This window comes from Ambystoma mexicanum, chromosome 12, assembly GCF_040938575.1.
Source record: "Ambystoma mexicanum isolate Mex_15411 chromosome 12, UKY_AmexF1_1, whole genome shotgun sequence".
NCBI classification, from domain to species: Eukaryota; Metazoa; Chordata; class Amphibia; order Caudata; family Ambystomatidae; genus Ambystoma; species Ambystoma mexicanum.
Window position 1 is genome coordinate 136,408,281 of NC_090936.1, and position 13,390 is coordinate 136,421,670.

General features: G+C 47.1%; 1 protein-coding gene across 1 annotated transcript in view; it reads right to left on the reverse strand.

Moving 5' to 3' along the window:
- Positions 1-13,390, reverse strand: part of SMC1B (structural maintenance of chromosomes 1B) — a 2,377,846-nt gene that overhangs the window by 97,827 nt on the left and 2,266,629 nt on the right. Inside the window, exon 22 of the mRNA XM_069627687.1 lies at positions 385-536. Coding sequence (XP_069483788.1) covers positions 385-536 — 152 coding nt within the window. The remainder of the gene's footprint in view (positions 1-384; positions 537-13,390) is intronic.

Consider the following 13,390-nt stretch of genomic DNA (forward strand, 5'->3'; position numbering starts at 1 on the left):
GCTAACTGTCAAGGGATGCTGGCCAATACATGCATGGAAGCTCAGGGATGTATAGGTGATGGCCCCTCTGAGTCCGCAGGGCATGATGGAGCTACCAGGGGCTAAGACCAGTTAGATCGGGGCAATAACGTGTGCTTGTAGACAGGGTTTCTCCAAATCAATAAATTGCATTCCCTCCCAACTCCGAAATAATTTAAGACGAGATGCAACCCCCTTTAAAGGCATGCCTAGATGGATCATTTTTAATTCACTCATTGTTGGGTGTGTGTAAATTTCACTGTTTCTATAGCAAGTGAACCCTGTCAAAAGAAGAAAATATACAAGATGATGTACTTAAACAAGTCTGTAGAAGTTTATAAAGAGCAAATATGGCAAACATATTACCTATGTATAGCAAATACAAGTGCCAGTGCTGCCACAGACTTTTCCCCGCCTGACAAGTTGTCCATCGGCATGAAGCGTTTCCCAGGAGCGACACAATTATAACTGATCCCTTCAAGGTAGGGCTCTTCAGGGTTTTCAGGACTCAGAAATGCCTGCAAAAAAAGAACAAGTTATGTTCCTTAATGGTAACTGCTTCTGATGGATGCAATGTCTCTTCTGCAAATTACATTTCACACATAAAACGAAAAGGAATTTGCAGGTGGTATGATGGAACTTCAGAAATGTTTACGTCACGCTTGCATGGCACCACTCATACCCATATCACGGTGACTGTCCTTGCGGCCTACATCAGTAGTGACGGTGCCCAGGATATGATATGATAGGTTATTTATAATGTGCTAGTACCCAGAGGTTTCTAAGCGTGGACCAAACCTGTGTTGTTCTGTGTAGTCTTGCTTCCAAAGCGAGCGCGTTGCCCCTGTGCCATCTTCCTGAGACAAGATATAAGTGGCCTGCCTAAACACAGCCCAATGTTTTCCTGGATACTTAGCACTGCATAAGGCCTGGGAATATTCTGTGACAACAGAGGAGGATGGTGGCCGATGAGTAAACATAAGGGGCGTCGTATTTATGAGAACCAATATTGCCCGTAAGGTATGTTAACTTGTTTTACTAATGGAGACCATCTTCTTTGTAGAAATTTGGATAGCAGTGCTTCGGATGAAAAATAACAACGAAGTCAGGAAAGAAGCCTCAAACCAAAGATATGCAGCACTACAGTTCTTCCAAAGAAATCCTTCACTCTAATGTCTGAGTCCAGACAGAAGTGCCCTGAAAAAGTGTGCAGGGTCTACTAAGTCACCACCCTGCAAACATTATGTGTTTCATAATGTTGCACCCTGCAACATTATGTGTTACGACTGACTTCTGCAATTGTATTTGCTTTCCCCTCTTGCTTCTCCACTCTTTTTGACTGCATACTCTCTGTTCTGTCCTCCTCTCCCTTTCAATATCTCCTCCCCTTACTTCTTCTATGACCAAGTATGATAGCAACCTTCCTCTGTCTCCGCCCTTCCCTTACTTGTCTCGCCCCCCCCTCCTCCAGCACTATCTGAAATGTCGTCAGGCCTAGTACGATAGTCGCTTCTTTTGTTCCTCCCCTCCCTTTCTGCACCTCTCTCCCTCACCTTTTGTTTTTTTCCGGCTCTACCAGAAATGTCGTCAGGCCTAGTACGATAGTCGCTTCTTTTGTTCCTCCCCTCCCTTTCTGCACCCCTCTCCCTCACCTTTTGTTTTTTCCGGCTCTACCAGAAATGTCGACGGGCCTAGTACGGTAGTCGCCAGTCTGTTTCCATTTCCTTCCCACTCCCCCCCTTCCTTATCTATGTGTTAGCTCTTGCACTATCTGAAATGTTGTCAGGCCGAGTACGATAGTTAATTTCACATCCTTACTGCTCATGGCCTGTAAGAATGTAATAGTATTTTCCCTTGTTCCCTCCCTTGCCTTGAAGCGCTTTGACAGACATTGTGTATAGGCGCTATATAAATAAACTATCATATATCATCCTTGTGGGCGTCCCCCAACATGGGGACGGTACCGGAACCTTCAATTTATCGCTGCCGAACTCCCCCCCCCCTTAAATTCAGCATAACTCACGGCCCCAGGTGTTGGAAAGCCCCTGAGACTCTGCCCTCCGGCGCCTGACCACCGCCCCCTTTTTTACACATTGGATGGTATAATACCTGGCTATGCTGAATATTTTAGCCAGTGGTATACAAGCGGGGGAAGATGGGTGGGAAGTATGGAGGAAAGGGGACTAAGGACTATAAGTAATTAGTCACTACGGTGAGTAACTTTAATTACTCATACGTCCCATCCCATGTCTGCCATCCTTGTGGGTGGTTCCACCGAACAAGACCACTGGGTGGAACTGTGACAACCAGCCTCATACTTAAGAAGCAAAAAGGTTCTTCAGAACCGCCTGACCGAACTCTGCATCCCACCTGGAGCAGTAATACAGGGAATAGTGTGTACAGAACGCCAATGGAGTGGCCCAATTATACGCCCTTCTGTGACTTCCCAAGAAGCGTGTCTCTGAAAGGTGACCGCTGTAGCCTTTGCGCTGGTCACATGGGCATGGGTCCCAGCAGGAACAACCTTACCCATGGCCATATAAGCCTCTGAAATTGCCTGAACCCCCCAACGGGTATTAGAAGCTGTGAACGCCTGGGTGCGAGGAGACGAGTCCCCAAAGGTGATGAACAACGCCTGGAGGGTTTTGTCCGGGAGAGATAGAACTGTAGCACTCTCTTCAGGTCCAAGCTAAGCAAAGCCCTTTCCACCTCCGACTGAGGGTTTGGAAAGAACACCAGCAGGCATATTTCCTGTTTCAAATGTAACGGATAGACCAACTTGGGCAAGAGGTTTGGATGAGTGCGTGAGAAGACCTTGTCATTATGAAAAGTGATGAACGGTTCGCACAATGACAGAGCCTGCAGCTCGCTGACCGTTCGAAAGTGCGTGGCTCTCTTTACAGACCACCGCAGAACCACTATGACTCAAAGTTCACATTTACAATCGCTTAAGACTGAAGCAGATCCGAGAGCATAGCCTTCGAGGGCCAGTGGGGCGTGATCAGGATGAGGCTGCATCAAACAATGTACCTTTCACTGAGACTTTCGAATGGGCTACTTCCTTTCGCCTGACCACTCCATTACTTAGTAGCGCTGGTCTCAGAGCTGCCTTTTTCTTCAATGTTCATTCACAGGTTTACCTTGCTTTGCGTCTCATCCACACGCGTGCAGCCTTCACTTGTGATAGAACGTTACTACTTCATTTACTTTAAACACACATCGCTCTCTCAGGTCACTTGACAAATCACCGGCTGTGTGCGTTTCTTTCGTATTTTGCCATATCAAATTCACGAGACAAGGTTAGTACCACAGACTTGGCCTCACCTCCCCAAATCTGCCTTTCACCCGGGAGGGTTGCGGGCCTCCTTGAAAGACGTTGTCATCTTCACTTTTGGGATCTGGAATTCTACATGTGTCTTTTGCAGTCTGTTCGAGGCAACAACCCCCAGTAGGGAACCTTTGGGGTTTTCGGCCCGCTGCTCTCCTCCCTTGGTCTGTTGCTCTGCTCCGGTAGGTGTGCCTTCGTCCCGGAAGTTCTGCTCGTACTCGTGTTCTGCCTTGCTCAGAGTGTCTCTTTAGGTGTTGACTTTTATTCGTGTGAGGAGACCAAACTGGTAACAGGTGTATGCACTTCTGGTTACTCTCAGTCACCCCGTTCCTCGGTCCAGTGTTTGTGTAAAAAGGAGGTGGGAAGTTGGGACTTTGGAAAATCCTACAAAACAGGATGGGGTAGATGAACAAAAAAGGGGGGAATACTGCGACCCACCATCGGCTGTCTCACCCCCACTCCCTGAAGACCCCTCAACCAGGTGACCCCCCAAACACTGGTCCACCCCCATGAACTGGATCCAAAAGCGATGGCTGTGTCCTGGCCACAAGGATGACAAGTCCCTGAGGACTAGCGAGTGAGACACCCTTTGGTTTCTCATACACTCCATCATTCTACTCCAGCCTGTCTCTCTTGGAGGGTGTGGTACATGGTGTCTTCATCAGGGCCAAACCTTCCTTCCAGATGTAGTCCAGCAACGGAACCGACATGGCCGTATTCCTCTAGGAGTCAGGTCGCTGAAAGAGAAACCCCTATTTCTTCTTCTCCTCCGTCACCAGACTGAAAAGTTTGGACGTTCTCGAGAACATGGCAAGGAATGAGCCAATCCCGCCCGGGTGGGCTTGTCAGTGCTCATAGATTCCCTGTCAGCAGGAACATAATCCTCATACTCATCCGTTTGGGTAGCCATTGTATCCGTGTCAGTACCGGTTGTTAGGCAGAATCCTGTGCAGTTCCCTTAGGGAGCAATACAGAATATTAAGACTACAGGTGAGAGCGATAAAGCCACTTTGGTATCAGTCCGCACCACAAAGATTTAGTTGGTAGCTGTGGTTGAGCAGTCAGACTTATCTCAAGAGGGAGATGAGCAGTATTCAGGGTTTACACAATAGGCCTTCAGTACTATGGAACAAGGAAACACTGACCAAAGCTTTGCAGTAAAAAGAAAAAATATTTTTTTTATACACTTCTAGTTAAACACATCTATCACAGTTCTTAAGCAAGTTAAATTCGGTCAAAAAAAGGATAGACAACTCCCTAGTTAAATTGTAGACAAGTTTGAGCAAGAGTGAAAACCGAGCAAAACGGCACAGTGAAAATCAAACACAAATGGCACTCTAGCAATTTTTCACAAGGGAGGGAAAGCACAAGTTATACAGAAATATCTTCTTACACACCCTAAAAAACACTTCCCATACGTTTGTGAACCAGTTAAGCAAGGTAGTACATCAGTATAGAAAATACTTAAATGAAAACTGAGCAAAATGGCACTTCCCAAGGATTAAGAGTGGGGAGAAAAGGGTGGTTATAAGAAGTAGGTGTACCAACACAGTTCTAGTTGAGAAGCAATCTAGAGAAGGCAGTTCTAACAAATTTGGCCAGAGTCAGTAGGCCTGTGCCAGAGTCAGTGGTACAGGGCAAGGGCCCAGGAGCAAAATGTTCTTGTAGCTGCAGGCAAGTCTTTGGTTAACGATTTTGAAAAGGTGGATGCAGAAGGTGAAAGACAATGTTAAGAGAGAGGGGCGGCCAACCCAACAGGTAGATAAAGGATTTCAAACACCTTTAGTGCTACCACGCAGAAAGGGCGGCCTGGCGGAACAATGTACCTTTAAAATGAAGTGGCTCCTGCGGAGGCGGTTGTTCCTGGTAGTTCCTGCAGTTCGGGGGATCCAGCAGAGGAAGAGAGGCTTTTGTCGTGGAGGAAGGTTCGAGTTACTGCACTACCCAGGGATGAAACCAGCCGCGGTGCTGCCGACGAATAAAAGGTACGCTCCTTTAAATCGCGGTCCGGGTGGACTGGTGCCTGGCTATCCGGCCTCTGAGTACAAGGTAGTGGCGATTTGACCAAGGCAGGTCCGGGAATACGATTGGCAAACTGGTTGGCCCCACCAGCTCAAGGGTAGAAGGCTCTTTCAGATGAAGATCTTCTCTCGTCGTGTGGAGAAAAGTGGTGAGATGCTGCAGCAGGGCTTCACAGGTGGTTCAGTCATTGCAGATGTCTTTGGCTTCTCTCCTCTTCTGCTTCTTAGTTCCAGTGGCGAAGTCTTGCTCTTCCAGTCCTCAGGATCCTGCTTTTATGCAAAAAGATCCCCATTCATACAGCCGAGCTGTCACTCACACAGTGGAGTGGTCATCTTGGCGGGAGACCCTGCAGCCTATCAGGATAGAGTGCGACATGGGTTGTGGAGGCAACCCTGTCCAGGGGTCCTACTCACCCTCACACACAATGGACCCACCCCAGACTCAGTGGCACTGAAAGGAGGGCTTCTTGGCAGAAGCCCGCCAAAAGGACGAACAAAGGATCCCCGACCCGGGTTAGGAGTTTAGAGAAAGACACGAGAAAGAAGTTATATTAAAGTTCTGGCAAATAAAACCTACCGGAGTAAAGTTAATATAAAAATACACCAGAGGTATGTTAGAGGCTGTCAGAAAAGGTGGTAGCCTCGAACAATGGGAAAATCCCATAGGAAAATATCCGCTGTCTAATATTTACAGTAGTAACCACTGCCACCAGCCAGAAACTTTTGAGAGAGGGACTGTAGGGTACACTCTCAAAAATGAACATAGGGGAAAAACTATTAACCCCTTCCAGTACCTCCATAGTAAGACGGGTTGTACTGGTTTAGTTCATAACAATTGACTAGTAAAGTCAATTGGGACTTTACATGCCCTGGGAGACAGTAGTCAGTCCCGGGGTATGGAGTCTATGTTTGGGGGTCGCTACGACACCCCTGTGTCACTGCACAGAGGGTGCTGTGTAACACATGTGAATAAAGATGGTTCCTATGGAGGTGAGAAGAACCCCATAGACATTAAACACAAAAATAGCCTAGAACACACATAGCAAAAATGCCTAAGAGTGGGAAAAAGAGTCTCACTCTGAGCAGGAGAAAAAAAAAAACCCTTCAAATCCAGCAAAGCTGCTGGGGGACTCTATAGGTAAGGAAAATTAGCCATAGATTGAGAACTCTCCCTAACACAGGTGTTGGTATGTGTTGGCTCCTCCTCCACTGGTGTCATGGCCCTAGCGGCATCGGCTGGCGCTTTGGCTGGGAAGGGGCCTTTGGCCTGGTTGGGCTACGCAGACGCTTCAGCCGGGGCAGACTTGGCATGGGCAGACTCCTGGTCGGGCCCCTAGGAGGGCTGTGGGCTGGGCTCGGCACCGGGCAGCAAACAGTCTGTTCGATTTCCGACACCAAGGTGTGAAGGGTGGTGAGGATGTCCAGCAACATGCCTCTAGATGCTGGCAGAGGAGCAAATGGAGCAGATGGAAAAGATCCAGACAGAACAATCCTGGGAGGGGCAAAAGGCTGATCCGACTCCTGAGATACAGGGCCTTGGCTTCCTTCATGGTCAGAGTAGTAACCCTCTGTCAGACTTCGGCTCCACCTCCCCCTTCTCCTCACCTGAATCTTCTGAAACAGAGTCCTTTACCGTAACCCGAGTTCGGGGACGTTCCTTCTTCTTTGTAGAGATAAGATCCTTAGGTGTTCTAACCTTCTTATCGTGCAAGTAAGGTCTGACCCCTCCGGAGGCCACCTTGGCAGTTATGGAAACCTGCCGTGGGGGGCTCCCAGTGGGCCAGCCTTGGTCCCCAAAGGAAAAAGCCAGAACGGCAGAAAAAACCCTTGAATTAAGATCTGCAGGCGAGATGAGGAGTGTTTCCAAAATGGTAAAGTATAAGGCAGGTCCTCCCAGGCTGAATGAATGAAGATGCAGGATACTGGTCAGAGAAACGAAGGCTTTCTCTAAAGTCAGGAAACTGTAGAAGACCGGGGGTGCCAAATGCTCCAGACACAGAAACTGAGAGGAGCCGCGAGCGGGGAAAAGGTAACAGGAAGGGAAAGCGAGGAGCGGAGTGCGAAAGGGATTGCAAGCGGAGAAAAGGTAACAGGAAGGCAAAGCAAGGAGCGGAGTGCGAAAGGGATCGCGAGCGGAGAAAAGGTAACAGGAAGGTAAAGCGAAGAGCTGAGCGCGAAAGGGGTCGCGAGTAGGAAAGGCAGAACACAGATAAAGAGGTAAGGAACAGCAAGCACGTAAGCAAGTAAAAAAAAAGCTGAGTACAAAGAGAAAGAACTTCGAGCACTATATTCAAACAGAGCAAAACACAGAGCGGACAGAAGGGGAGCGGGACACAGAAAGAAACAGAAGCTCACAATGAAGCCGTGAGCGAGAAGGAAAAAAAAACTCGAGAAGAAAGTTGCAAGCAACTCGGAGCGTTGATAGTAGTGAAAGCAATACACAGACACAACACGCCGAGCTGGGGGCGGAGCCTAGACTTATAGTGGAGGCAGCCATGATGGGTGAGGACTAGAGCGTCCAGCGATCCCACAGCTTCCACCCTCGATTCCTGACACCCTCAGGCAGATGCTCGTCCTCAGAGCTACTATAACTCTGAGGAGACCTCCTTGGGGACCACACAAGCACTGGAGGAGACACCCTCACGGGAGGAAGTCCGTTGCAGGAAGCAAGTCCTCAGCCTACCCGAATCCTTCAAGAATGAGGCGACAATGGGAACTTGCAAAGTTGACGTCGTCACTGCTGAAGTCGTGACCGGAGCAGCAGCAGACAACGGAGGTCTCAGAGGCAAAGCCACCCTTGGTGTCGTAGTAGTTGTAACCGTAGAAACAATGGTGGTCGCTGGGCCTCTCACCGACGAAGTAATGGCAGTGACCGTTGACGGGTTTGTCAAGGAGGTGGTTGTAGATGATGTCGTCGTCGACTGTCTCATTGTGGAAGACGAATCAGTTGTTGACAAGGCAGTGGTCCTGGTAAACAATGGCATTGTCAACTGGGTCTTTGCCGCAGCTGAAGAAGACAAAGTTGTTGACTGGTCTCCAGTAGGCCTCTCTATCCAAGACTTGTCCTTGGAAGAGGCCTTGTGTGTTTGGAGGGGGTCAGGGACTTCCTCACAGAAGGCACCCCACCAACTGACAAGCTCACCGGCGATGGAGACGGATCCTTCCCAAACCAGATCCCGCAGCAGCAGCGACCTTCGTGGGATCAGCTCTGTGGTGCTTATCCTTCTTTTCGATCCCCTGGGAAGGGGCATCTTCAAAGGACCTCAACCTCTTTCTCACCGGGAGCACACTCATGGAAGCAGCCAGCACTCGGCGAGGCATGGATGCGCACGGGGGCTGCGCCAGAGGCCTTCTCCTCCTTGAGCTAAGCCACAAACCTGCAATAGAGATCTCGCTTGGTCTTCACTGGGAATCCATGGCATATCTCACATCCGTCTTCATCGTGGTACGGATGCAGACAAGACAGGCACTTGAGGTGTCGATCATCAACATAAACTTTCTTCCGGCCACAGGATTTGCAGGCCCTGAAGAGACTTCCCTTGACCACCTCAGACGTGGTCGAGGTGAGATGTAAGCCTAAGCCGGGCCAACCCGAAAGTTGGAGAGAAGATCTGACGATGGAACCTCTATCTTCACTGATAATGGGTACCCGCTACCGGTACTCAACCGTGACAGACGACGTTGAAAGTATTGAAGAAAAAAACAATCAAAAGTTATCCAAAAGTAGCACAATTCTCGAGGAGAAATACGAGAGGATTCCCAACACTGAAAAGTATTGTAAAAATCTGAAGATGGACACCAGGCGTGGATCTTAGGGAGACGACTGTCATTGGCTGGGGGCAGTATGACCCAAAGGACAATGACTGGTTATAGAAGTGATGAGCAGTTTTCAGGCTAAAGCAAACCTTGTTTCTTTTTTACCGAAGATTCCCAGCCGGACGATGGGGAATATTCATGAGCATGCAAATCCATGCCAGACCCCCTGCTGGAGAAGGACTTGTAACATTGCTTGGCTATCTCTTAGCAACTTTAAGCTCTTGTGATTCCATTCACAGTTTTTATGTTCACCTTTTAGCCTGCATCTGCACCAATTTGATGTTTCTACGTAGCTTCTTTTTCCCCTCATGTAATTCTTTGTCACATTTATGATTATCAATATTACGACTACGCAATGGTTTGTTACTCTTTTCTCCCAAAAATGTAAGTGTACATTCTGAAATAAATGTATTAAATATACCAGGTGAAAACAGCTGGGACCTGTCGGCCCATGAAGATTCGACTATTAGGTCTACCAAACTAGCATTAAATCTTTGGATATCCCTATGGTGTCCAAATCATACGGTTGCCTTGGATGGAGACTTTCATAGACTTACAGTCTAGCATGTAGTCCTTCAAAGACAGGTCAGGAGCCAATTCTGCTCACTGACAGAGATTGAAAATATTTCAATTGATGTACAATGGTCATATAGAGGCTGAGTGACAAACATATAATCAATGTAGGAGTACTGGTCACTAGAGCACCAAGTGGGGATGAAATTCCTGATGTTACAGAAGTGTCCCAAAACAAGGGTGTGCTGATTAAAGGATGTATTAGTTCCATTATATATAGCCTTCGACAATCCCAAGCACAGGTCCTGGTCTGGCCAAAATGTTTTGAAATCCCCTCCTAAAATGATGTAATTAGAATTAAACTCCCCATACATCTTCTTAACAGTCTGTGTCAGGTGATCCACAAATAAGTTTACCAGGCCAATCTGAGCCTCATTCCAATATAAATTTATCAACAGCATTTCCTGGCAGACAGTGTAATACTAAAAATATATTTTTATTGCCAGAAGATCGTGGCAAGATTCCATCCATAAATCTATTTTCTCAATAGAAATGCTTTTAATCGCAGTAAAACGTCTCCCGAGGGTAGTCCCCTAGGCACACATTGTGCTTTGTGTAAGATGTTGTCAAAGCCATTTAAGTGTGAACATTCTCTAAGCCATAGTCCTTGCAATACTATTATATCCTAGGTCTAAAAATCCAGACTGTCTGGAATCACTTCAAATAGGGATGTATGGCCTCGAGAATTCCAAGAGATCACCCTAAATACCCTTATGTTAATGAGATCTTAACCCTGAGTGATCTACTATTGTCTGTGACTGAAAAAGGGTGAATAGTCCAGTCTAATACTTCTCCATCTTGTGGGTCACACTTTTATTTGAATTGGAAATAAGTAGTCCCTCTTGATTTACTCTACTCTCTGTGAAGTGTTTCTGCTTGGTTTGGACACAATACCTTAATTTGTCATTTGCTTGTAAAAATACATCAGGAATTCTTTGGTGAACTCTTATAGCTCTTAGCCCAGTCGCTATTTGATGGATTCCCATTGAGACAGGACCAAATGCGGTTATAGACTCTGTGGGCCTCATCATGGCCTTGGTGGTATCCCTGCGGTAATTGTGCTGGGATACCGTCAACACTATTAGCGTTACCGCAACTGAGTCCGGCGCAATTTGCACAGATCCCAAAATACGGTGCTGCTGTAATTCCCCATTGTTTTTAGAGTCCACAGGACCCCATGTGGCTTTTCGGTGCCATTACCGTCTGCGGTAATAGCACCAAACATGGGCGAAAAGCTGGAGATTTACCACCAGCTTCTCGCTCAAACTCAGGATTGGGCCGAGCGGTAATGCAGCGGTAATATCGTTACTGCCCAACCCTTGATGAGGCCCTGTGTATTTTGGAGTAATAAACGGTGCCCTAGAAGAATTAGTTACTTACCAGTAACTGTATTTCTCTAGCATTGGTATTTTTCATAGATTCAGATGCTGGAATATTCCCCGTGGTCAGACTGGGAACGCCTAGTAATAAAATAAAAACCCATAAGAAAAAGCAATGTACATTGCCAATGATACCTGAGAGTCACTCGCCTATGTAGTCCAGCCACCTAATTTTGGTCCATTTTGACCCAAACCAATGAGGTGGCAGGGTTGAAGCTCCACTGCAGGCAGCCATCTTCAGATTCTGAGCCCTGTTAGTGACTGATATAATGACTGCCTGCCTAAGGAGCAGCCTCAACGGGGAGGCAGGCGGGTGCACGTGAATTTATGAAAGTTACCAATGATGGAGAAGTTACTTACCAACTGTAACGTTCTTTCGACTGGATGTTCCTCCCACGTATTCCTCATCTTGTGATAAATCGTATCTCCAGCTTTGCTGCTTTGTAAAAAAAATTTCTCGGCAGAGGGCGCTGCGCTCGAGGGCGTGGCGTCGATTATCCCTCAACGTACTCCGTACTCTGTCGACGTCACCGATGGTATAAATACCTCGAGCCGTGCCCGTTGCTTCAGTTCTGTTTTTTTCGATGAAATATATATATATATATATATATATATATAGGACGAACACCCAGGCGTGTCCCATGACCGATACATTCTTCGTGAGAGGAAAGTGTAAGAAAACGTAAACTGTACTGTGGGGTAGGATAGGAGGGTCGATGAGGAATACGTGGGAGGAACATCCAGTCGAAAGAACGTTACAGTTGGTAAGTAACTTGTTCTTCGAATGGATTGTGTCCTCCCACGTATTCCTCATCTTGTGATAGGCTCCCATAGCAGTAGCAATTTTGGAGGCGGGAGTACCAATTTCAGTTTTCGTGGACAGAATGCAGAACTGCCTTTGCAAATAAACCCTCGTTAGAGGAGGCAGCGTCCAAACAATAATGTTTAACTAAAGTATGCATGGTTTTCCAGGTTGCAGCTGCACAAATATCTGCTGCCAGAACTCCCCTCTTTAGAGCCGCAGAAGTAGCCATTCCCCTTGTAGAATGGGCACGAAGCCCATCTGGTGGTTCTTTTCCCGCTAATCCGTAGCATTCAACTATGGCTAATATGATCCAGCGGGAAATGGTCTGTTTCGTTACAGATAAGCCTAATTTATGACCAGTATAACCCACAAATAGTTGGTCATCTTGTCTCAATTTAGCCATCCTTGAGATATAAAAACTAAGAGCCCTCTTGGGATCTAGTCTGTGTAATCTCTCCTCTTCCTTGCCCAGATGAGGAGGAGGATAAAAAGTTGGTAGTACTATTTTTTGTGACAAATGGAAGTCCGAGACTACTTTTGGCAAGAACGAAGGTTTAACTTTAAGGACTACCTTATCCTTATAAAAAATAGTATATGGTTGTTTGCATGAGAGAGCCTGAAGTTCGCTAACCCTGCGGGCTGATGATAGGGCCACAAGGAGGACAGTTTTTAGAGTCAGAAGCCTCAATGGACATGAGTGCAGAGGCTCAAAGGGTATGCAAGTCAAGAATTTTAATACTAAATTTAAGTCCCAAGTTGGTACATGAAAAGGTACTGGATGGTATACATTAGTAAGCCCCTTTAAGAATTGAATTATTAACGGTATTTATAAATATGAAATCTCTTCCGAGGAGCGCTTGAAAATGGACAGCGCAGCAAGGTATCCTTTGATTGTTCCTATCTTGAGCCCCGGATTAGCTAGATGTAGCAGAAAGGAAAGCACCATTGGGGTGCCACACTGAAAAGGGTCCACATCCTTGTCTTTGCACCAGTTACTAAACCTATTCCAGCGACATCGGTACAAAGACTTTGTTGCTGGTCTTCTCGCCGAAAGCAAGATTTCCATTACGTCATCCGGAAGATCCCAATCCTTGTATCTCAACCTCTCAGAAACGTGAAGGTTGAGTGTCTTGACCTCTGGGTGGAGAACCCGACCTTCCTCTTGCGAGAGAAGGTCCTCTCTTTGCGGAAGACGTATTGGAGGGCAGATGGACATGTCTAGAAGGTCTGGGTACCACGTTCTCCTGGCCCAATCTGGGGCAATTAGGATCATGGTTTTCCTGAACTTTCTCAACCTCCTGATTACTTGAGGAATCACGGAGACTGGGGGAAACGCATACAGCAGTGGAAACTTCCACTCCACTACGAATGTGTCTCCCAGAGCTCCTCTTTGAGGAAATTCCCTTGAGCAGTACTGATTGCACTTCCGGTTGATCGCGGTGGCGAACAG